Source organism: Glycine max, chromosome 5 (assembly GCF_000004515.6).
Source record: "Glycine max cultivar Williams 82 chromosome 5, Glycine_max_v4.0, whole genome shotgun sequence".
NCBI classification, from domain to species: domain Eukaryota; kingdom Viridiplantae; phylum Streptophyta; class Magnoliopsida; order Fabales; family Fabaceae; genus Glycine; species Glycine max.
The window spans coordinates 40,302,755-40,326,246 of NC_038241.2; the positions used below are offsets into that span (position 1 = coordinate 40,302,755).

At 31.8% G+C, this 23,492-nt stretch overlaps 4 protein-coding genes and 1 pseudogene across 6 annotated transcripts; 4 read left to right on the forward strand and 1 right to left on the reverse strand.

Moving 5' to 3' along the window:
* The first annotated feature begins 4,736 nt into the window (after positions 1-4,736).
* Positions 4,737-8,672, forward strand: LOC100306205 (uncharacterized). The gene is given in 3 exon segments (NM_001248462.2): positions 4,737-4,859; positions 5,609-5,819; positions 8,242-8,672. Coding segments are annotated over 2 exon segments (369 nt in total). The 5' UTR covers positions 4,737-4,859; positions 5,609-5,637; the 3' UTR covers positions 8,429-8,672.
* A 1,719-nt stretch (positions 8,673-10,391) lies between these two features.
* On the forward strand, positions 10,392-14,607 carry LOC100799050 (uncharacterized). Of its 3 annotated transcripts, none has more exons than XM_041015678.1 (7): positions 10,392-10,542; positions 11,542-11,674; positions 11,973-12,076; positions 12,601-12,772; positions 12,858-12,995; positions 13,097-13,262; positions 13,347-14,607. In XM_041015678.1, exons 1-7 carry the CDS (start codon positions 10,514-10,516, stop codon positions 14,342-14,344), a joined length of 1,740 nt encoding a protein of 579 aa, XP_040871612.1. In that variant the 5' UTR covers positions 10,392-10,513; the 3' UTR covers positions 14,345-14,607. The 3 variants fall into 3 exon arrangements, with proteins under 3 accessions (XP_040871612.1, XP_040871613.1, XP_040871611.1); XM_041015679.1 differs by lacking the exon at positions 10,392-10,542 and adding an exon at positions 10,941-11,398; XM_041015677.1 differs by lacking the exon at positions 10,392-10,542 and adding an exon at positions 10,941-11,354.
* A 2,053-nt stretch (positions 14,608-16,660) lies between these two features.
* On the forward strand, positions 16,661-17,502 carry LOC121174918 (probable caffeoyl-CoA O-methyltransferase At4g26220; annotated as a pseudogene).
* A 1,988-nt stretch (positions 17,503-19,490) lies between these two features.
* OMT5 (anthocyanin 3'-O-methyltransferase) lies at positions 19,491-21,171 on the forward strand. Its single transcript, NM_001255526.2, has 5 exons — positions 19,491-19,702; positions 19,790-19,869; positions 20,062-20,206; positions 20,291-20,422; positions 20,648-21,171. The coding sequence occupies exons 1-5, from the start codon at positions 19,598-19,600 to the stop codon at positions 20,936-20,938; spliced, it is 753 nt and encodes a 250-aa protein (NP_001242455.2). The 5' UTR covers positions 19,491-19,597; the 3' UTR covers positions 20,939-21,171.
* Positions 21,172-22,210: 1,039 nt separating this feature from the next.
* LOC100792186 (40S ribosomal protein S15a-5) lies at positions 22,211-23,492 on the reverse strand. Its single transcript, XM_003525257.5, has 3 exons — positions 23,265-23,492; positions 22,706-22,866; positions 22,211-22,562 (listed from the first exon to the last, which is right to left on the reverse strand). Exons 1-3 carry the CDS (start codon positions 23,392-23,394, stop codon positions 22,464-22,466), a joined length of 390 nt encoding a protein of 129 aa, XP_003525305.1. The 5' UTR covers positions 23,395-23,492; the 3' UTR covers positions 22,211-22,463.

Sequence of the window (23,492 nt, forward strand, 5' to 3'; positions counted from 1 at the left end):
TTACCATTACTTGTCCCTAAATAGGGCATGTCCTACCCTACTCAAAATGCCTTAACTTGTTTGAGTTTCTTGATAATATCTTTTCATTATTGATTCCATCAATTGTTTTGTTATAAGCTTATCAAAGAGAACTCTATATCTAGGACAACGTATGATTTTGTGGTAAACCTTATTTTTCTCAGATAAAAACGCGGAAAATGTTCCTAGCTTGGGGAATAAATCTGTTTTTCATTTATCTTAAAATTAGTGCTATTAAACCTAGCTCTCCTCAATCGATTGAACCAATTGGAGTGAGATCAATCTGGTACATAACTAGTTCGGTTGAATTATTAGATTTGATATGTGTCATTAACTCAATAGTGACATCATTAAACCAACCTTAAATTAGGGTAACCTATGAGCAAACTGCAGTTTACAACCTTGCTGAACTCGTCCAAGTGTTTTTGCACTCTTCAAGACATCACTTAAATTGTAGGCTTATTACACTCTTCAAATTGTAGGTGTTATAAAACTTAGACTAATGTATTACTTAGTGGGAGTATTAAGTAATTGGTCAGACAATTAATTATTTGTTGAGCTGTATGAATCCATATAAATTATTTTAATATAAATAGAAAACAATGTGTATAACAAGAAAGAAAGATCGATCGATGAATATTAAGAGTGTCGTTATCATTTTAAGAGAATTATTGTTACATTGCATCACAAATCACATCAATATATTACTTGTCACATTTTTTCTATCTTTCTCGAAATATAAACGCCTGGGAAATTTTCAAGAGTCATTTTTCGTTTAGATATTGAATGGTTATTGCCTTATTGGACATTTCCAACAAATGATCCTTTAACAAAAAAATATATAATTTTTGGGTTTTTTTTATTGTTGGATTATGTTATTTGTATCTTCTACTTCTGATCTTTTATGTCACACCTTGCACTAAGCTTAATTACATATGTTAAGAAAGTTCTTTTGATTTATCAAAAAATAAATAATAAAAATTATTTTAGGGTAAATGAATCTTATGCTAATCTATAAGCCAGGTAGATTTGTTCTTCAATGAACAACATTTTTCCCGTATCAATATTCATATAATTCGTTCAACCCATTATTTGACTTATTACGAGTTCAGTCATTGCATATTATTCAATATCCATGACTATTTTAGTTCAACAAGAATTAGTTCCTATAGAAACTTCAATATTATCCATCATTTTTAGAATATTTTGAATTGTAATTGCATGAATGGGTTTACACGGCAATTTATACACAAATGCTCCACCAATATGGCAATTTATTTAGGTTATAAAGTTTATATATATATATATATATATATATATATATATATATATACACACACACTATAATAAGCTAAAATTTTATTTAAGGAGTATCATGATGGATCCTAGAAACAAACTTTCTAACATACTCTGTCTATTTGGTTAACATTTGTGAAAAAAAAAACAAAATCGTGATACAGAAATATTAAATATAATATAATAATACTCATAAAATTTATCATTTTTAATAGATTTCAAACAATAAAAGAGAATATATTTAAAATAATATTTCTAACATTTCTCTATCGTTATAGATTTATATATTTGAAACTTGATTTCAAACGAGGTAACATAAATATTTGGGATGGTCTCTCTTCGGCTCTTCCCATAATCTTTAAATGATCCTCGTGATGTTCTCTAATATGATATTCAAACTTTAGTTCTTTAACATTTTGTTTCTTGGGCGTTATTTGATTGTATACCCTTGTTCTCTTAATTTCATTCACATACTGAAATTATGTTATCCTATTTTTTTATTTATAAAATGGCTAAATAAAACCTTATTATTTAGGTTTATATAGTAGTCCCTTAGGTTGAATTTCTAACAGCTTTTTTAGGATGCTTTTGAGGCACTGTCAGATAAGACTAAGAATGCCACCTACTTCGTATCCTTTGGGAGAAAAAAATATTCTTAAGCCACATTAGCCAACGCATTTTACATATGCCATTCTAATTATCTCGTTCACACGTGTGATTAATAACGTTAACCGAACGCTCGAATGCCGTCAGTTTGTTTGCTTACCAAAAGGCAAACATGTTAACACTGAGCAGGAAAATTAGAATATGCCGACATTGAGATCGGAAAGAAGGATATATATAAATTCATTCTTTTAGATGGTCAAAAAAGAATAAACACAGGAATATCGGAATAAGTCAATATAAAGTGAATGAGTGAAAATATGAGTCCAAATACATAAAAATAATCGGTGAAAGGAAAATCCATTTCAAACATGATCGAGCTAGCTAGGCTATTTGTTTATTTATTTATTTGTAATTCACACTTTCTAATACAATGTGAAAGACGCAATGAAAAACTAATTTTTTTGAATTATGCATACATAGAAATTAATAGAAACGCACATATATAATTAAGGCTTGATAGCAGCTTTTCTCCCCAATAGAAAAGTCGGTGGTAGGCACAAATGCGGTGCAAATGAGATTACGTGAAAGTTCAATGCACGAGAAAAAGCTTATTTGTTCCATAATGCAGAAAGACGCCGAATGGGGAATGCCATGGAGGTGTATCCATTTTAATTAGTTCACATTTGATTGCATTATTAAATCTTAGGTCACATTCGTTTGTTTGTTTACCAAAAGGCAAAACTTGTTTACACGGGCTTGTACAAAAGGAGGAGGCCACATTTTGAATAACAGAAACTAAAAGATTATTTTTGTTTTTTATTCGGTCAATAACTTTTTGTTTATTTTGTATTTTAGGAATAATTATATAACTGTTGATAACAAATTTTTTAACAATTAAAATTTGATTGTTTATTCTATATTTTAAAAATAATTTTATAATTATTGATAAGACGATTGTCAACAATAAAAAATTGTTAATATATTTTGATTTTTTTAGTAACTACCCATGATATTTGTATCGTAGATCCCACAAATATTATTAAAGAATATACAAATATTTTTATAAATGGGTAGTAGATGTGTAATAAGGTAAAGATTTTTACATTCAACTGAAAGGGTAACGGATGATTATTATTCATACTCATCCTGTCCCGTGTAATTTTTAATTTTTCTCTAAGGACAATTTTATTCAAAATATGATTAGACATTAAATGCAAGTACTTTCTTTAATATGAATTCAAACCTTGATTGGTTATGTTATGAGAGATTAGTCCCGTTTGCTAAATCCAATTTCTATTTGTTACTTTTTTTAATTTTGATTACTCTCATTTGTTAAATGTACATAATTATTCACTTATTCATACGTGAAAACTATGGATCTGTGGTATATAAAGGCAAGGCTTTTGTTATATCCATTCCATTTATTTTTGAATTACACTCTTTTTTAATTCAAATTACTCAAATAGGCTTTCCCTCTCAAATACTTTTCTCTCCCTCACATTTATTTTTTCAGTTCAACAACCGACTCCCTCTCTCATCACACTCCCTTTGTCCTTCCCCCTTCGGTCTCTTTGTTTGGGTCTTCCTTTGTTCATCAATATTGCAGAAAGTGGATTTTGGAATAATAATTATGCATGAATCTTATCTCTCTCTCTCTCTCTCTCTCTATATATATATATATATATGATAATAAAAACTATTTTTGGGTCCCAATAGCAATTCTCGGGCATTACTTTGCACACTCCAAATTGCTGGTACATCTTTCACAAGATAGAATTCTAATATTATTTTTCCGTAAAACTGATACAAATTGTGAATTCATAAGTTCATTATGGATTGATAATTCATATGTAGGAATCGAACCTGTGACTTTTGTGTTATTAATATAATACTTTAAGCAACTGAGTTAATAATTCAATTATATTATACAATAATTAATGTCATTATATATAACATTAAAATTTCTAATGTATATTTAATGCACATGTAAATTTACATAATAAATTTTATGACAATTAATTTTGATCTAATAATTAATTTTTTTACATATATAAATCTTTATGAAACTTATAATTTTTATTGAAAATTTATATATGTAAAAAAGTACAATATTAGATCAAAATTAATTGTAATAAAGCCAAAAAATACATTAGTAAATTTATGTTAATAATATATTTTTTTACATATATAAATTGTTATTAAACCTATGATTTTTATTTGCAAATTATATATGTAAACAAATTAATTATTAGATCAAAATTAATTGTTATTATGTAAATTTATATGTGCATTAAATATATATTAGAAATTTTAGTTTTATATATAATAACATTAATTATTTTAGAACATAATTGACCTATTAGTTTAGCTGGTAAGAGCATCATTCTAATAACGCGAAAGTCACAAGTTTAATTTCTAAATGGATTATTAATTTTAAATTAATTTGTAAAACATATTTTTGAATTTTGTTTAAAAAAATTGTATGAGCCACTTATAGAATCCATACCCAATCTGTAAGCTCAATAAGGATTGCCGAGCTGTAATGGGCTTATGGATTTGCAATCCGTATCAGCTTTACAGAAAGGTAATAATGGAATTGTCCATCTTATGCAGGGTGTATCAGCAATTTGCAGGGTGTGCAAAGCAATGCCCGCAATTCCCTTGGGTATATTTCTATGGGCTTAAATCGCGGACTGTACTTAGGCCATGTGGCCCAAAAATAGTTCATACCAAACTTAAAATTGGAGAAGACGAAACAATTTAGAAAAGAAAAATGAAAATAGTAGAAAAGAAGGCATTAGGTTAAGAGTGAAGGCAGTGAGCGAAAGAGAGCATAGTAATACTTACTGAGTGCTTACAGTTGCTGCGTCGCAAGGTACCGGCGGCGACGGAGAACTATCTTCTCAATTTTCGATCACTGCATTGGTTCTGTTGTCAAGGTAACACTGTTCCCGAAACCCTTATTTGCGTTCACTACGCTTGAGATATTATTCCATTTTGCATTTCCTCTTCAGATCTCGTTCTCTTCTTTTGCCGATCTTCTTCTCTCATACTATGACCCCTTCCATTTCTTCCCTTAAACTCACATTTTTACATGACTTCCAATTTTTATTTATTTATTGTCTGTAACGCGAAATGGTTGATAATTTAGGGTTTTGACTTGATACGCAGAGCCCATTTTTCGTTTTACTCTCTCAGAAACTGGAGCTCTTATTGCTTGAGTTGTACTTTTAATCAGTTATTGATTATTGATAATACTTTGATTGCTGGAACATTTGTTTTTGGTTGGCGGGTACGTTTAGATTACTTTGTTGTAATGAGGGGTGATGAACAACTAAAACCTTTAGGTTTTATGCGATTAATTGAAGTTCTTTACATTCAATACCAACGAATAGCTCCGTCTTAAACCCTTTCTAGGTTACTGATAAAACATCATCTGCCAAGCGAATTACCCCTCCTAATTTAGAAATAGAGATGGACGAAGCAACAACAATCTTTGTCGAAGCCCATGTTGTGTTCTGGATATTACTTGAAGATTATTCCTTTTGCTCTTAATTTTTATTTTTGTGACTATTATCAATGTGAGTATAAGAATTTATGGCATTCCAAATAATAACAATGGATCGGGAGTGTTATATATTGTTGAACTTGTGCCTTATTCTACGTTGGCCTTTTTCTTTTGGTCCAGGGTTTTGTTCTTCCTGACTTGCATACTTGATGGCTTCAAAGTTGCAGAAGTTGCAGGCCACAGCATCTCAAGCGTCTCAATTTGTATGCAGTCGTGGAACTAACTACTACAAGCAATTGCTGGAACAGAACAAGCAACACATTCAGGAGCCTCCTACAGTAGAGAAATGCAACCTGTTGGCAAAGCAATTGTTTTACACTCGCCTTGCTAGGTTATATATTGTCCAACTCACCCCTCCCCCCCAAATAATGTTTTGTCTGGCTGGATTCACCATATGAAATTTGCTAATTGAATATTTGTATATGCTTGTTGACAATCATTTACTGATTAATGTTTTTGACATACTTTAATATGCACTTGGATGTTTCCAGTCATGTCTAATAACTTTCTAGTCATTTAAAGACTAGGGATGAAGTCCTGGAAGGTGTTCTTAATGATCCATGTTAGGGATATATACAAGTTTTATGTTGATTACTGAGTGTCTAACACAACCCTTTTCCTTTGCCTGGACCTTGGACTGGTGCTGAGACCATGGATAGAGTTAATGCCCTAAAATAGTATAGTAAGGAAAAGGATCCTCCTTCATTTCCTTGGTCATGGGAGATGTTGTGGAGCTTCAATGGGAGTTTATTTTCATTGTGTTGGAAGTGGGATAAGAGGAGTTCTCTTGCATATTTTCAATAAACTGCTATCTGATGTGTCTCCTATGGTCTTATGGGTTCAGGCTATATATAATTCCAAGATCATAGGGTTATAATAGACTAAGTGTATGCATGGTATAGATAACTTTCGGGAAATAATTGCTTATCTTTCAAAAGCTCTCTCCTAAAGCTGACAAAAGTAAGTAATTATTCTTCCAAAATAAGTTGAACCAAATATGCACAATGTCAGTTGATCAGCTGATTACCAGGAACATAGGTTGGGTAAGTTTCACACCTAGGATTTGGCATGAAAGGTTGGTTGGGTCATTCTGGCTGGGGAGGGGGGGCGCTTGAAAAATGAAGTGGACAGTTTATGAAGCAATAAAGCATCTTAATTTGTGCAAGGTTAGTGTTTGCTAGTTACTAAAAAATGATCATGTAATCAACAATTCACCATTAATCCTTTCTTGAAGTGTTAGTTTGATTCAGCCCAGGAATCTGTTTAGACAATAGACGCATAAAAATTAGGATTGGATAGCAAGGGAAATATGGGGATAGGTTGGGTAGGTATGGGGGATAGGTGTTTGTGTGGATGGAGTCCACCTCAGAAAGAATTCATATGTAATCATAATTTTGATCTTGTGTTGCGAAGAATTGCAGAAATATATTGTGTATACTTTTGTGAATTTGTTCTAAACTGCTTGTAGGACTTTAGAACCAGCCGTACTCTTAAGTCTTAAGGTACCAAGTTAATGACTTTTGGACTGCCCATAATTAACTGGACCCCTAATTACAAATTTGGACTTTCTTTGGCTTCATTAGCTTGTCAAATACACTAAACTACTACTCTAGCAGTTATAGATTTGTACAATTAACAAGGTACACTGACTCAGTAAAATATCTTTGTACACTAATAAATATTTATCGTCTATGTCACAGTAGAAAAATGGGCATATTTTGGAAATTAAGTCTCATTGCATCAAATAATTTCCATAGATGCCCAGATGGGCATATGCTGATTGACACCTGGTGCTTGTTATCAGCATGTCAGTGGTCATTGGTGCAGTTTTGACCCTTTTATGCTCAATGTAGTAACATTTGGATTTTTTGGATTGCCTTCAAAAGTGCCTGCTACTGAATGTACATCAGTTGTGTTAGGTGCAATTTTATTACCTGCAGCAACTGCTCCAGAGGTTCCCAAACCCTTCATTGGGATCTGAACATAATGTGCTTAAGAAAAATACTGCCAAGTACAGACCACTGTTTTTTGCATTTTGTTGACATTTGTACTAGTATGTGTTGCCAAGTACAGACCACTGTTTTTTACATTTTGTTGACATTTGTACTAGTATGTGTTGTTGGCAATTTGTTGATTATGTGCTTCTGGAAGTGCATTAAATTTAGTCGTGACCTGAAAATAAACTCCCAAGTCCTAATGTAAACTTTTGGATTTTAAATTAAATTGGAATATTGTTATTAGAGAACTTTATTAATCAACAATCTGGTTGCCACTATATTTTGAAGTTTTTCCATGATTCATCTAGCATGGTTGCATGCCTTGAATTTGAGAAGCAGCTCATACTGTGTTTGTGAGGCATTAGAAGCACCATTGTTTAACCCTAGATCTTGTTAATTGGTGTATTCATGTTAATAATTCTGATTACAAAATAACCTAAGCTCATCAATTTCTGCTTACTTCAATGCCACAACAACATGCTGCTTGTAGTTTTTATGTGGAAGCCCACTTCTGTTTGGTACTACTGAAGCCAGTGCTGCCTCTCTAACTATGCTATCCATTTGTGTCAGTTTTTACTTTTCACCACGATCTTTTGTGAATTAGCTAAACAATGATATAACGAATTTTGAAAAACTTGTTCTGAATGGTCATATTTGTCTGTCTGTCTCTCTCTCTCCATATGGCAAAGTCTGTTCTATGTTAATTTAATTTTGGGTGTTTCTTGCTCCTACATATAACTCTAAAATCTTTTGCAGTATTCCGAGTCGTAATGAGTCCTTTTGGAAGGAACTTGATTATGCCAAGAATTTGTGGAAGAACAGGAAAGAGCTAAAGGTTGAAGATGCAGGAATTGCTGCTTTGTTTGGCCTCGAATGCTTTGCATGGTTTTGCGCTGGTGAGATTGTTGGCAGAGGATTTACTTTCACCGGTTACTATGTCTGATAATAACCACTTGGAAAGTGTAGATTTTATCAGGGCTAAACACTCCTAAAGCCAACTGCTCTGGTCATTTATACATTGTGTGGATTATGGCATTCTGCATGGCAATTTTTGTTATGATAAGCCTCAATAACCCCTTGTAGTTGAAAGCGGGATGAACCTTGTGATGTTCTCTTATTATGTTGGAAAGCTAGTGATGGTACTCCACGGTGATGATGCCTCCTGCAATTCTTTTAGAGTGTGTTTGGATGGAGGAATTATAAATTTTAAGAATTTCAAATACTTTAATTGAAATTCTTTTATTTTCAAAATTGTGTTTGGATAAAAAAAGTTAAAATTATGAGGGTAAAAAAAATGAATGAAAAAAAAGAAAGGATATGATTGGTGCGTTAGTTATACATGTTCCTTTACGCTTGGACCCGATCGATGTTTCACAATCTCATACGGTGTAAGAAGAGAATTTCAATTTTTCACCTTTTAGAAAGAAATTAAAATTTCATATTTTTAGTTGTTTAAAATTTTGTTTTAAAATTTTAAAATTTTAAATTCTTCACAAGAAAATATCCAAACAATGAATTTTAGATTATAGAAATTCAAATTTTTTGATAAATTATTTTTTTCAGTTAAAATTCTTTATCCAAACATACTTTTAATCTTTTTGTCATGTTTTTTTTTTGAAAAATTATATTGCTGTTTTTTCTCAAAATATTAAAACCAGAATAAAAGTTTATGTCCGAGAATAAAAGTTTATGTCCGAGAATTGATATCTTTTTCTCTTTGTAGATTTTTTTAACTACAATTTTGATTATAAATTATCGTGATACGCAAAATTGAAGGCAAGATATTTTGGACCGGAAGTGGTATTTTAGGAACACAATTTTTTACAGTCCTTCCATTGGTTGAGATTTATTAAATTCACATATTTATGAGTTTTACATCCTATTTAATGACTTTTTATGATTTTGTAATTTTTAATAAATGTAAATTGCCTAAAAGAATGTAACTAATAGAAGACAGTATTAAAAAATGTGTGTTAGAGTATGTTAAAATAACCTGGTGATGAGATACAAAGGATTAAAGCAGATCTACTTCATTGTTAGAGCGTGGTTAAGCTATGCAGTAAATTGTATTTGCTTGGTTCGAGCTTTAAAGTTAGAAATGTCATAATGTTTTATTTCAGAAGTTGAGATACCACAGCGCTATGAAATTAGCTTCAAGGGTGCTAGTAAAATTTCTTACACTTTTTTTTATCATTTCTTAAAAATATTAGAAATCATAAAATTATTAGAGATTCATTAAATAAAATGTGGAATTTATAATCTTTTGTAACTGCTGGCTAATATAAAAAATATATTCTTAAAAATGTGTTAGAGCTTGTGTTGTTAACCTTTTAATAATAATAATAATAATAATAATAATAATAATAATAATAGTAGCAGTAGTAGTGGCTGGAATAGTGTGGCGGGGAAGGGTGAATGATGGAGAAAATCAATTGGGCCCAACATCCTTTTTTAGTTAGGGATTTGATCTTCTGAAATTTTGAATGAAAGTGATTTTTTTAAAAAAATAAAAATGTTAATTGTTAATTTGTTACTGGGAGGAATTTTAACTCATAACCTTTTTTTTTCTTTCTCTTCAACCACTAACTTAATCTTATAACTCTCGAAAGTAAAAGATTTTACTAAAAAAATAATCTTTAGGATAACCAATTGAGGAACTTTCTTACACAATGACCACTCTTTCATGTTCGTTGAATGCCATAAGAAAATTCTAGAGATGAATTGAGGAGCATTTAGTCTTTAACTAGATTCGTTGAGCCTGTTAAATCAATCCAGATTGACACGTTAACTTATTAGTCTTGTGAGCGTGATTAAAAGTAATATTCTCTATTCACTCTTCGCATCAGTTAATCTATAAAAGTTGCGAGTGAAATTGAGGCAATAAAGTAAGGAAGACATTTTTGTTACTCAAGCAACAAGACCAATACAATATTCATAATTTCAGTATTCAAGTCAAGTCCCAATTGAGGCCACCTCTCCCAAATTAAAAAAAAAAAAAAGGAGGCAGTGACTCCTGATAGTGCGTAACATGTTTTTGCTCTCTGTGACTGTGATAAGGTATGCCAGCCGGCGAGGTTGCGCTAGGTTCTCCATTTAATACAAGTGTGTGTTTGATTTCAGAGGAATTAATTTTGGATAAATTTTTACATGTTTGATTTTACATTGGAGAAAAATTTAAAATTGATCACAAATAGAAACAATTATGAGTAATTTTTCGTTGAATTAAAAATTTTGTATTAAATTTTATTCCTAACTTGATTTTATAATAAAAACATTCAAACGTAAATCACGTTACTTTGAAATCAATTTTAATCAAAATTAATTTTACAAAATTAATTATATTCAAAATCAATTTGATCAACATTCATCGGATGGCTTACTAAATGATTTTAGCTTCTCTAAGAAAAAGGATTTTAATTTATGTATAACCTACTTTTAATATATTATGAGTGAAACTTATTTTAATTTTTTAATTTCCTTTTTCTATGAGTGTTGATGAAGAAACTTATTCAAACAAGACCAAAGTGACACTGACTAACAAAGGTAGTCATTAATTAAATCAATAACAAAAAGATTCTGAATTTGATGTCTTTGATTCTTTGTTATAGGTAATTACGTGTATATAAAGAGGCTAGTATCATGTCATGTCTTTAGAATAGCTCTTGCTTCTATTTTTCTCAAGTTTCTTACAATTTGATTTCGGTAAAGGTCCAATTGTCCAATTTTAACAGTTAGATAAAATCTACTTGGCACATTCCAAAAACCGTTAAACGCTTCAGACATACAAACAACAAGAGTCTCTCTCCTTCATTCTAATTTTGGGTTGTACAAGCTATGTTTAATCGTAGAAGCTCCAAGTCCTCAGAGTGGTATGGAACTTGATTCTGGGGTTGTATGGTTGTTTAATTATTGGGTAGATTACTGTGCTTGAAGCATTCCATTTTGACCCAGAATTCTTATTATGTTTGTTAATAATTGAAGTCATTGTGTACTGTTACATTAGTGAAGAAGGTTTTGGTGGTTATTTGAGTTTGATTTGCTATATTGTATATGCAGCAAAACCGCATTGACGCTTGCGGTTCCACGGATAAAGCTTTTGAAGAATAAGAGAGAAGCCAATGTGAAGCAGCTCCGGCGTGAATTGGCCCAATTGCTTCACTCTGGCCACAACCATGCTGCAAGAGTCCGGGTAATTTGGATATTGAATTTGAGTCTTCACTCTTAATATGTTTTTTTTTTCTTCTCAATCTATTACCTATTAATGAACTTTTCTTACCTTACAAATTTCATATTTTGTCATTTTATTTTTATTTTTGTTCTAATTTATCTGGTTATTAATGTTTTAAAATTTCCATATTTATAAATTTAGAGTTCAAAAAATTGACTTTTGACATGTGTTAATAAATTCATAGTTGATTCGCATAATTTATTTAAACAAATTACTTCTCGATTTCAAAAGTTTTTATTGACTTCTGTTTTGCATTCAGGTTGAACATGTAGTCAAGGAAGAGAAGACGATGGCAGCATATGATCTTATTAAGATATACTGTGACCTTATTGCAGCACGCATGCCGATGATTGAATCACAAAGGTATTTAAAATTCACCCAAATAACTTTAGCACGCGTTTTGAAGTCAACTATACGTATTCTTGTGATATTGTCTATGTTAGAGGGATGGTGAAATTGATTATCCTGGATTTTTTTATTTATTTATATATCTTACAATATTACAGCTGAGAAGTTATTGTAGTCATGAATGGGTCTGGATTAGAGACATAGTGCCAATTTGTTTTAAAGTTAGAATTGATTTTGATAGAGATGATTTCAAATCTATATGTTATATATAGAATTATATCCAAATTTTAACTATGATCAGAGTGTGGTGTGTCTGAGAGAGCATTGCTAATTTGCTATCAACCTTCTTCCATCCAAATTCATTTCAAATATATTGAAACGTGTGTATGGTGCGGAGAATTTATGTAAAATACAATTATTCATGTATATTTGCGATATAACACACGTCTTAAGGGAATACTACATGAAGGTTTTGCTTTCTGAAACTATTGATTGTCCATTGTCACTGTGTTGACTGTTGACCCTTTTTTCCCCTCTAGAAACTGCCCCATTGATTTGAAAGAAGCAATTTCAAGCGTAATATTTGCATCCCCAAGATGTTCAGATATTCCTGAGCTGGTAGTTGTGAAGAAGCATATTATGGCTAAATATGGACGAGAGTTTGTCTCAGCAGCTGTTGAATTACGCCCTGACTGTGGTGTAAATCGTTTGGCAAGTCTCTCTTGGGGAAGAAGGATCATGTTAAGAATAATTTGTCGTCATTTTTTTTCTTTCTAACTGATTATTGTCTTTTCAGTTGGTTGAAAAATTGTCTACCAGTGCACCCGATGGTCCTACCAAGATCAGAATACTGACTGCAATTGCTGAGGAACATAATGTCCAATGGCAACCGTCATTAGAAGAAAACCATGTGAATGCGTCTCAAGATTTTCTGGTAAGCTTAATTTGTTCATTATGGATGATCTTGACTCGATTTAATTTATATCATTATACAATACAAGTTTGTAGTGATTAATTTGCCACTATTTATATAAGGCTGGACCAAATACTCTTGAGAATGGGAAACCTCCACAAGTACAACTCCATGCTCCACCTGTTGGTGATGAAAAAGGACCTCCTAATTTACGTGCTTATGCTTCTTATCAACTTAAAGAGATGCACAATATTTCTTATGAGAAGAGTGCAAGTTTAAATTCTTCAGGTAACTCTTTTGGTCACTTGAGAAATCTTGTTTTAAGGTGGTAACTATATAGCCGAATATTTGGGGTTCTTTAATTTGTTACAGGCACTGGAAGTCAAGAAATGAATTTTGGAAACTTGTATTCTGAAAACACGAGTTCTTTTCAAATGGGTAGACAGAATTGGAACATTGAATTCAAGGATGCTACCTCTGCTGCACATGCAGCTGCGGAATCTGCAGAACGTGCTAGCATGGCTGCAAGAGCAGCTGCTGAACTTTCTAGCCGTGGAAAGTTAACAAGGCAGTGTTCAAGTGAATGGCTGAGTTCTTCTGTTGGTGAATTACCTCAAAAATATGCCTTCCATGCTACCGAACATCTTTCTGCTGGTTATGTTAATAGCACATTCCGAAGAAGCAGTTTTGAGATACACAATGAACAAGCTAATGTAAGAGAACAACATAATCAGGTGGGATCAACCAATGAACATCGCACGAACAGTAATGAGAATGTGGCGAAACTGTACCAGTCAGCTTCATTGACATCTCATAATGCTTTTCGCGAAGATAAACCATTTGGCAATGTTTATGGAGTGGCTGATATATATCCAAATGATGATAATCCTCAGGCAAACCAGAAATCAAGCACATGGGACTCAAATGCACACTTTTATTCTGATACTAGTAGGTCTGAGGATGGACTTCCTAAACGAAATTCAGTCACTCTTGCCGGTTCTGCTAGTGGATTGTCTAGAAGGATGTTAGCTCCTTCAAAAACTGGTACATGTTTAATTTTGAAGGATGATTCTTTGTCCAAGGCTTCTAAGACTTCTGGTGCAAGTTCTGGGCATGGATCAGCAGAGCATGCAGCATCTAAGCCAAATTCAGAACCTAAAAGTGAGGAAATTATAATATTATCTGCAATGGTGCAAGCTTCCTCTTCTCTTACTACAACAATGACACCAGATAAGGAAGAGGCTTCAAAATCTTTAAATTCTAATCAAGATATTCCCTCTAAGGAGAAGGCCAGTCATGTTCATCCAAAGCTACCTGACTATGATACCTTTGCTGCCCAATTTCTGCCTCGTAAGAAGGGTCTTCAATAAAATTCCATGTGCTTGCTTATGATAACATAGGATTCTTGTGTAGTCTTAGCACGCTTTGCTGAAATTGTGGAGAAAAAACATTGAGTGGTGTTAATCCTATTTATGTTAACACACAAGACTTCCATTCCAAAACCTTAATATATTGCAGTAAAGACTTCTTAGAAACTTAATATTGTATTAGTAATTGTGGCTACGGACTGTAATTTAAAATCTTAATCACACGTTTTTCATGTAACCTATTAAATAATGAGTAAGTTTGTTTATTTTTTTTTTTTATAAAAAATAACCTTAAGATAAATACTTTTATATAAGTACTTTTTCAAGAAGTAGATACAACTTGCTTTCTAAATAAAAAATTATTTTTTAAAAAACAGAAGAAATTTAGACAAATATATTAAAAAAATAGAAAATTATTTATTTTATTAAAATAAGTGTTTATTTTAACAAATAAATTTAAATAAATTGACCTAGCAACTGAACTCACTTAATTCATGTTTAAATATGATGAGACAATCAAGAAAATTTAACTTAATTAATTGAACAGGATATGTGAACTATTGTAAATTTTTCGTATTTTTTATTCTTATATATATAAAAAAAAATGAGAGAATCATTTATGTATTTGATTTATTTTTTTACCTTTTTTATATATAATTTTTTTAAGTTTAGAAGAATAGGTACTAACATTGAACTACGTGATTAATCCTTCGTTTGATAGAGGGGTTTAGAGTGGAAATTAAAGGGGAGGAGAAGAAATTAAAAAATTAGTATGAGTTTCCCACTTTTTATTCAATTATAATTCTCCTCTACCAGACTTACTACTCAAAAATTAAAATCACATGTCCTCCAAAGTGTCTTAGAAGAGCATAAGAAGTGGTGATGCACTCGCAAATATGGGTTTCCTTAAAGAAGCATCAAGATGGAAACACATTATCTTCGGCACCAAAAAAAAAAAAAAACTGAAACACAGAATTGATGAAGCATTCTTGGCATGAAAGATTCTAAAGAATTAAACAATTCATATTAATCAAAAACTTGTCTACACCCTTTCCTATGTTTTGGATGTTAGTGTTAGTCCCATTGTATTTCACGCATTCCGTTAATACAGACTATTAAAGAACGGTGAATAGCCCAAAATATATAATGCAGTGCCGAGAGTTTAGTTTCTAATGCTTACTCTCTCACTCTTGTGGTTATGAAACCACATATCTACTTTGAACATCCTTGAAATTCAGGTATGCCACCCTTTTCAACCCTTTCTTTTGTATATGCCACATTGTCACCTCAATGTTTCTCATGCATGACTTAAATACTGGGAACGACACCTATGTTTATAAAATAAAGATTTCCATATATATGAAACCCCTGTCAAAGCTGTTTTCCAATTACAAGATGGTGTAAAATGGCAACAATTAACCAAAGGACGACCACAACATGAAATTTTGGAATTAAATACCAAGTCTAATCATAACATGTATTAACTAAAAGTAGTTTTATAAAATAAAGTATTTTTAATTAGTATCGTTAGTACATTGGTTAAGAAATTAAAAAGAAAAATTATTTATTATGTAAATCATAGAAAAACATAAAAGAGATAATGTGCAGTGTAATTTTCTGCCTCCCAATATAAATATTTCTATTCTAAATTCCTTAACCAATTCTCTTAAGATACTATTAACATTTGGATCTCTCATACAAATGATTGCTTTGAATAACTTATTTTTATTCATAATCAGTCATATAATTGGTTTTACATATAACTTATTATATAAGTAATTTATTCATAATTGGTTATATATTTATATTTTAAAAATAACAATATCTAATTATATGAAATTATTTAAAATTATTTATGGTCATAGTTATAATACATGTGTATAATCTAATTATTTATTAGTTATAGTGACGTAAATATCCAAAAACAAGAGCACCTCTAACCACAACATGAAATTTTGGTATTCATAACATGTAGTAGGACCATTTTTTTTTAATGATTTGAGGACTTCATAACGTAAGTGCGTTGCAGAGAAATGGACAATATATCAAAGCCAGAAGTGTGCCCCAATCCAGTAATATTGCAGAGTGAGGGGTTAGTGAAGGTAAAATCAAACATTTCTTAGCATTATTTGTCCCACATAACCGAAGGATGCAGCAATTATGTGGCAGTATATATTGGAGACCGGCGTTTACCCGCGAGAAGTGGAGATCCTCAAAGAGCTAAGAAATGCAACTGCAGAGCATCCTCTGTAATTATTCTTTGTACCATGATTCTACTTCTAAACCTAATAAGCATGACATGAACAAAATAAATTTTGATATGTTCACATACATGATCACTTCAAAATATTCGTGTGATACAGTAGTACATGTACATGTGTATACAGGAAGTTCTCAAACAAAAACAATAGGAAGGCATCATTACTTCATTCTTTTTATTGATTTGACTTTCACTATTATTTCATTTTTTTTTCTCTGTAATGTTATTTTCATTCTTAAGGGGCTTCATGGGTGCTGCACCTGATTCGGGGCAGCTAATGGCGTTTCTCTTGAAGCTTTTAAATGCTAAAAAGACAATTGAAGTGAGAGTTTTTACTGGATACTCTCTTCTCCTCACTGCACTCACCATTCCTAATGATGGAAAGGTTAGTAATACTATATGCTCCCTGCTTATCTCCGATTTGTATTTTTTATTTTATGTTATTAACTCCATTTATCTCCCTAATGTAGATTATTGCTATGGATCTAGACAGAAAAGCTTATGAGATAGGACTACCATTCATTAAAAAGCCTGGTCTAGAACACAAGATTGACTTCATAGAGTCTCAAGCTTTACCAGTCCTTGATAAACTCCTAGAAGATGTAAGCATGCATCTCTACAGCACTATTGTCCCTATCACGTTTCATATCAGATGCGTGAGTGTGCATCTTAATTAGCAATAGAAATAGGTAGGTTTGTAAGTAAAATACCTGTCTACACATTAAATTAACGCAATGTGGGGAGGAACTGTTTCCTTGCCTGAAAAGGCATTTTCGGAATCGAAACGAGAATGGAGACGATTATCACTTGTTTCAACAAAGCCATTTCAAATGATTGTCGTGTCGAAATTGCTTTTGTTTCAATAGGTGACGGAGTCATTATCTGCAGACGTCTTCGCTGATATGATATGACCAATAAATTTAAGCCACTCCAGAAAATTAATAAAATTACATTTCCTTACCAATCTTTTTTTGATCAAGCACCGAAAACGTACATCAACTTAATTATGTAGAATTGTTGCAACTTAATTGAGTTTGCATTAAATACAAGAAAGAGATATACCATCTATAATGTCTTAATTAACATAAATACTCCAAGCAGATACATGTGATTTATATCAAAATTTAATCTTTCAACCACGAATACTCCTCCTTTTTTCTGATTGAAACAAAAAATAATTCTCCTTTTTATAAGATTAAGAACTAAATTAAAAGTTTAGCTTATTGTTTTTACAGAACAAATCTGAATGTCTTTTGTAAAAATCATTTCTTTACAAAAGTATCCTTAATTATAAGTTATTTTTTCGAGTTTATAAAATAGTAGATAAGATACACTAATGTCTTAAAAGTCTTTATAAAAATATATTAAAATAAACAACTTCCTAAATATATAACAAACAACTATCAATCTAATTTCACATCCAATTTGCAGTGTGGTAGCTAAAGTTGACTAGTTGGTAATCACATGTACAAGGTTGAATACTAATTCATGAATCTTTGTAATTGAATTAAAATGTGTAATATATCAAAGTTAAAGTTAAATTATTTAGGTAGAATACGAATTTGATTTTTAACGGAAATAACTCTTGATTAGATTTCGGTTGAATTTCGAACTAATCGAGAGATTAAGACAAAAAATAATTAAAGTGTGTAAAACAAAAGTTGTATAGAAAAAAAAATTAGAGCAAAATAAAGGTGAGTTAAAAATTACCATAAAACCATAAAAATTGTCATTTAGTAATTTATATTACCATTGCTTAATATAAGATCCAAATTAAAAGTATAGTTTGATTCTTTTTATAAAATTAAATGTAAAATGCTTCTAGCATTAATTATTTATCACAAAATGTCCTTAATTCAAGTTAGTTCTAGAATGATGAATTATAAGAGAAACATAGTCTATTAATGTTTGTTAGTTTTGTTCATGAGGATAGTTTTAAGGGAAAAAAAATATTAATTTAAGATAAATTTAATACTCTTAACTAATTTAACCAATGTTTTTAATCATGATAAAGTAGTTAATTAAATATTATAATAAAGATGAGAGGTAGTATATCAACTATTAATTTAAGATAAATTTAATGCTCTTTAACCAATATTCTTAATCCTGGTGAAGTAGTTAATTAAATCTTATAAAACTATTTTAAAAGATTTTTTTACTTATAATGGTCATATTTAATTTAAGCAAAATTTCGAAAAACACTTGTGGTCTCATATTAATTTTTTCTTACATAGGTCCTCATATTAATAAAAAGACAAATTACTTGATTAAGCAAACTACTAAATTTGAATTTTATAAATTAAAAAATAGGTACTGATTTGTAAGTAAATTTACTTATTTGACTCATTAATCAAAATTTAAAATGACTTATAAACATTGGAAATAAAATAAATAAATAATTAAAAAAAAACGTTGCCACTTAGAGTATTGGTCTAGCACACGTCTAGGACCATGTTGTACTCATCAAATCATTAAAATGTCTCTCAAGGTAAAGCTGCCAAAAGCCTTTGTTTGCTGTACAATGCCGTATGGATATGAATGTCATGGTGGGGACATAAAAGACGTTACAACTCAAAAAAAAAAAAAAACGTTGTAGAAAAAAAAAAACTGATAGAGTCAACAAACATGAACCGAGTTACTTCATGAGATCCTAAACAATAAAAATTCTAGAAACAAAATAAATAAAAGGGTAAATTCCCTACTGAAGCAAAATTCTGGATTCGAATTTTATAAATTAAAAAAAAAGGTAGGGATAAGAAGAATTTTACTTTTAAAGCAAGTTTAATTACCTAACTCATTAGATAAATTTTAAGATGACATCCAAAATAAGTGAGTTAGTTGACAAGTCCTTCAAAATATAAGGATAAAGATTCCAAATTTTTTTTAATTATATAAGAAACACACTACACACACTCCCCTCAATTGTTTGTTGAAGAGGTGAAGGAATGGAGGTTGGAGGTTGCAACGTGCAACCGCCTCTTAGCACTTCTTTTTAAATGGCCGAAGAGGAGAGGCATTGTAAGTCGAAGAGAAAAGAAGGCTTAACAAAGCACAGAATGTCCTCTAATCCAGTAATACTGCAGAGTGTGAACTTGACCAAGGTTTGTTGTTTATACATTATTTTGGCAAGCCTTTTCCTTGGATTCAATTTCACTATTTGTTTAACCCAACAATGTTGTGCATGTCAGTATATACTGGAGACCAGCGTTTATCCACGAGAAGAAGAGACTCTCAAAGAGCTAAGGAAAGCCACTGCAGGCCACCCTTGGTAATTATTCTTTCTACCACAGTTCTAGCTTAAGACATATTTACATTATAAACATGGAAGCAGTCTAACACAAAGGAAAGGGTCCGTGTTCATCATTTAAACATTAAATGACTTCGTTTCATAAATTTGATTGCCAAATCTAACATTATTAGTAAACTTTGCTTATGTAATAATACCATTTTCATTCACTAGGGGCTTTATGGGCGCTGCTCCCGATGCGGGTCAGCTAATGACCTTGCTCTTGAAGTTGTTGAATGCTAAGAAGACAATTGAAGTGGGAGTTTTTACTGGGTACTCTCTTCTCCTCACTGCACTTACCATTCCAGATGATGGAAAGGTTTGCATTTTCTTATTGTTATTTGGTACAATTAATATATCCGTTTTATATATGTTACCAACTCCATTTGTGTGTGTGGAGTAGATTATAGCCCTGGATCCAGACAGAGAAGCTTATGAGATAGGATTACCGTTCATTAAAAAGGCTGGTGTAGAGCACAAGATCGACTTCATAGAGTCTCCAGCTCTACCGGTTCTTGATAAACTCTTAGAAGATGTGAGCATGATCCTTCGTAAATACATTCATGTTATTAACATAACAATGTCAAATTACAAGAAAAAGACATAAAAAGTACCTATAATAATCAAGACCATAATATTATCATGTTAGTACGTAAGAGGATTTAAGTCCCTTGCTAATTTGTTCTACTTTATAGTTGCTTTTTGTTTGATATTTCAAGCGTATTACAGGCTAGTGAATCTGTATTTTGTTTTGTTGCAGCCTTCAAATAAGGAAAGTTTTGACTTTGCCTTCGTTGATGCCGATAAAGATAACTATTGGAATTACCACGAGAGGCTTCTTAAACTGGTAAAGATTGGTGGGTTAATCATCTATGATAACACTCTCTGGGGTGGAACTGTTGCCTGGCCTGAAGAGGATGTTCCTGTACCAAAAAGGAAATTCAGGCAGGCTACACTGGCTTTCAACAAAGCAATTGCTGATGATTCTCGTGTTGAAATTTCTGTTGTTTCAATAGGTGATGGCTTCACTATCTGCAGGCGTGCTCATTGAACATCATCTGCCAATGTTGTATTAAGATTCAAGTTAATTTCATGTACTATGTTTTCGTGTTTTATTTTTCTCTCTTTTGGGAGTGGGGGGTTTACTAAATTTACGTGATAACTTGTGGTATAATTTGATTTACCTCCGACTCTGGGGCCTATGCCCTATGGTGTGACTCTAATGTGAAACTGGGCGTGTCGCTATTTATTTACTAGTACTAAATAAAATAAAATGTTGTGTCTATATTCCATTGATTGAATGTTTTGTTTCAATGAATGTTGCGCTGCTCGCACAGATGTTAGGTAACGCAGGAATTAGTTTAAGGCGAACACTCAAATTAGTTTATAACATCTATGACATTTAATATCTAAAAAGAAAAACCAATCATTGAATAAAACGAGACACTTTAATCCTTACATTAACTAGATAAAGGACTAAAAATATCTCAGAATTATAATTTTGAGAGACTATTTGATGACTTTTTTCAGAGATTAAATTGAGTTGTTCAGAGCTCCAGATAGCCAACAACCAATCACTAACTTAGGTAGGTAATAATGCCATTATATATGCAAGGATAGAAGAAATTTACAATTGAAAGTTTGAAACGCACAGAACACTATTCGAACGGTAAACTAAATTTCATAAATCGCAAACCACTAAGGAAACATGGAACTAGGTAAAAGTCGTGGTAGATCCTTTCCAAAGGTGAACTACTTTCATACATCACAAATGTTTCTTTGGAAAGGCAAACCAAGTAGAAAAGATTCTTCCATAAAATGTAATTAAAGTTTTTTTTTTTTGCTTTTCACAATTTCTTATTTTACTAATAACCTTCTAGCCTTTGTTGTTGTGACAAGAAATAAAGATGGATGAACCGTGCGGAGGTACTGATGCTCACTGCTTTCTCTTCTTTCATTAAATATAACATTTAACAGTCAGTAATCCTTAGACATCAGGAGCATAATATTTTTTACACTAGCAAAGATATTTCTTATTTCACCCTAAATTGGATGGCAAATATAGTTGTAACGTCTATTTCAACCGGTGAAGTTTAGTTACAAGAGCAGAAAAATCTAGCAAAAATATACACCCTAAATTTGTTAGGTGTATATTATTATAAATGACTACTATGTGGCAGGGATGGAGAATAAATTTCAACGATGACATACTCTATAAGAAACATTCTTCTCGTCCAAAACTGCAATTCTTTGGAAGAAAAGAAACCAGTGCGTAGAATGGTTGAATTGAATTAACCGATGACTACATAAGTGCAACATGGAATTTGAATTTGAAGTAGATTACAAACTAAGGATATAATACCCATTCATGTCAAGTACACCATTTATAAAAAACGGGACAAATTTCCACAAAGCATCAAATCCAATCCATCATACTCATCATGCATGAGCTGCTATGTTATAACATTCATACAGGAAAAAAAAAATCTGTAATCGCATAAAAACATTGATGGAATGTTTATCTGGAAACATAGCAGAACCTAATACCTGACCAAAATAGCACAGTAATGATCATTTTAGTGAAAGTAACCAAGAACCTGGCCACCTACATTCTTCCTAATGGCCTCTTCATGATCCAAAATACCATCAGGAGTTGTAATGACAACATAACCCCACTGCACACACAGAAAGAGAACAGCACAATCGTAATTTTACTCTGATTAATTTTTTTTATTTCTTTTGTTCTTGAAACACAAATTACAACTAGCAATTGATAAAATCAGCATTCAGAATTCATTCAAATTAAACATTAACGAACCTGATGTGTTGGAAGAGTCTGCAATCTATAGGCTTCAATATCCCTTGCCTTAAGGTCCTTTCGGTGCGAAAGGGCCTTGCAATCGTTAATCCTACCTTGTAGTTCAACTCTTATCCTCCCCACTCTATGCGGATCATAGACTTGAAAGTCCTTGATATACCCTATCAGGAGTTTATGCCAAATTAGCTACACTAGCAGTGGCACTGTAGTGGTAATTATCAGAATGTTAGATAATTTTAGTTAGGTTTATGGCCTTTCGTTTTCATCCAACTAAGCAAGGAGATATTCCACATACAGAAATTCAAACTCAGAAAATGCTCCCCCTAATGGAAAATAACAATACCAGTAACCAAATCAGTAATGGAAGTCCTCCAAAGTCCAAGCACATAAATAAAGCAGAGAAAGAAAGAGACGATATATAATGGGATGGATTTCAGAGACTAAAACCATTTATTTACAAAGGGGATTCATTGTTGCCCAGATTTGAAACTCTCAGGCAATTAAAAGGGGCTTCGAATTTTCGAAAAAGATTGGGTAAAATCAGTGAAAGGAAAATTACCATGGTGTTTCATGATTTGGAGAAAGGAAGACATAACAGTGGAGATTGGCTTGAGTTCCACCAAAGCTTTCCCTCTCCTCTCTGCATTCACCATACTCCTCAACGCATCATTCAGTATCCTCCTCCCCATCTCTCTCTAGGGTTTTCGAAATACTCTACAGTGGATTTTAAGTTTTAATTTTAACATGCAAGGGCATATTCGACATTTCGTATGCGTCAAAACACTCT

Coding starts and splice junctions, on each gene's coding strand:
- OMT5 (NM_001255526.2), top strand. CDS start 19,598: ATGGCCGAAGAGGAGAGGCATTGTAAGTCGAAGAGAAAAGAAGGCTTA. Junction 19,703..19,789: donor AGAGTGTGAACTTGACCAAG/GTTTGTTGTTTA, acceptor TGTGCATGTCAG/TATATACTGGAGACCAGCGT. Junction 20,423..20,647: donor TTGATAAACTCTTAGAAGAT/GTGAGCATGATC, acceptor GTTTTGTTGCAG/CCTTCAAATAAGGAAAGTTT.
- LOC100799050 (XM_041015677.1), top strand. CDS start 11,320: ATGTTTAATCGTAGAAGCTCCAAGTCCTCAGAGTG. Junction 12,773..12,857: donor ACTGTGGTGTAAATCGTTTG/GCAAGTCTCTCT, acceptor TTGTCTTTTCAG/TTGGTTGAAAAATTGTCTAC. Junction 12,996..13,096: donor ATGCGTCTCAAGATTTTCTG/GTAAGCTTAATT, acceptor TATTTATATAAG/GCTGGACCAAATACTCTTGA.
- LOC100792186 (XM_003525257.5), bottom strand. CDS start 23,394: ATGGGGAGGAGGATACTGAATGATGCGTTGAGGAGTATGGTGAATGCA. Junction 22,867..23,264: donor CCAAATCATGAAACACCATG/GTAATTTTCCTT, acceptor AACTCCTGATAG/GGTATATCAAGGACTTTCAA. Junction 22,563..22,705: donor AGACTCTTCCAACACATCAG/GTTCGTTAATGT, acceptor CTGTGTGTGCAG/TGGGGTTATGTTGTCATTAC.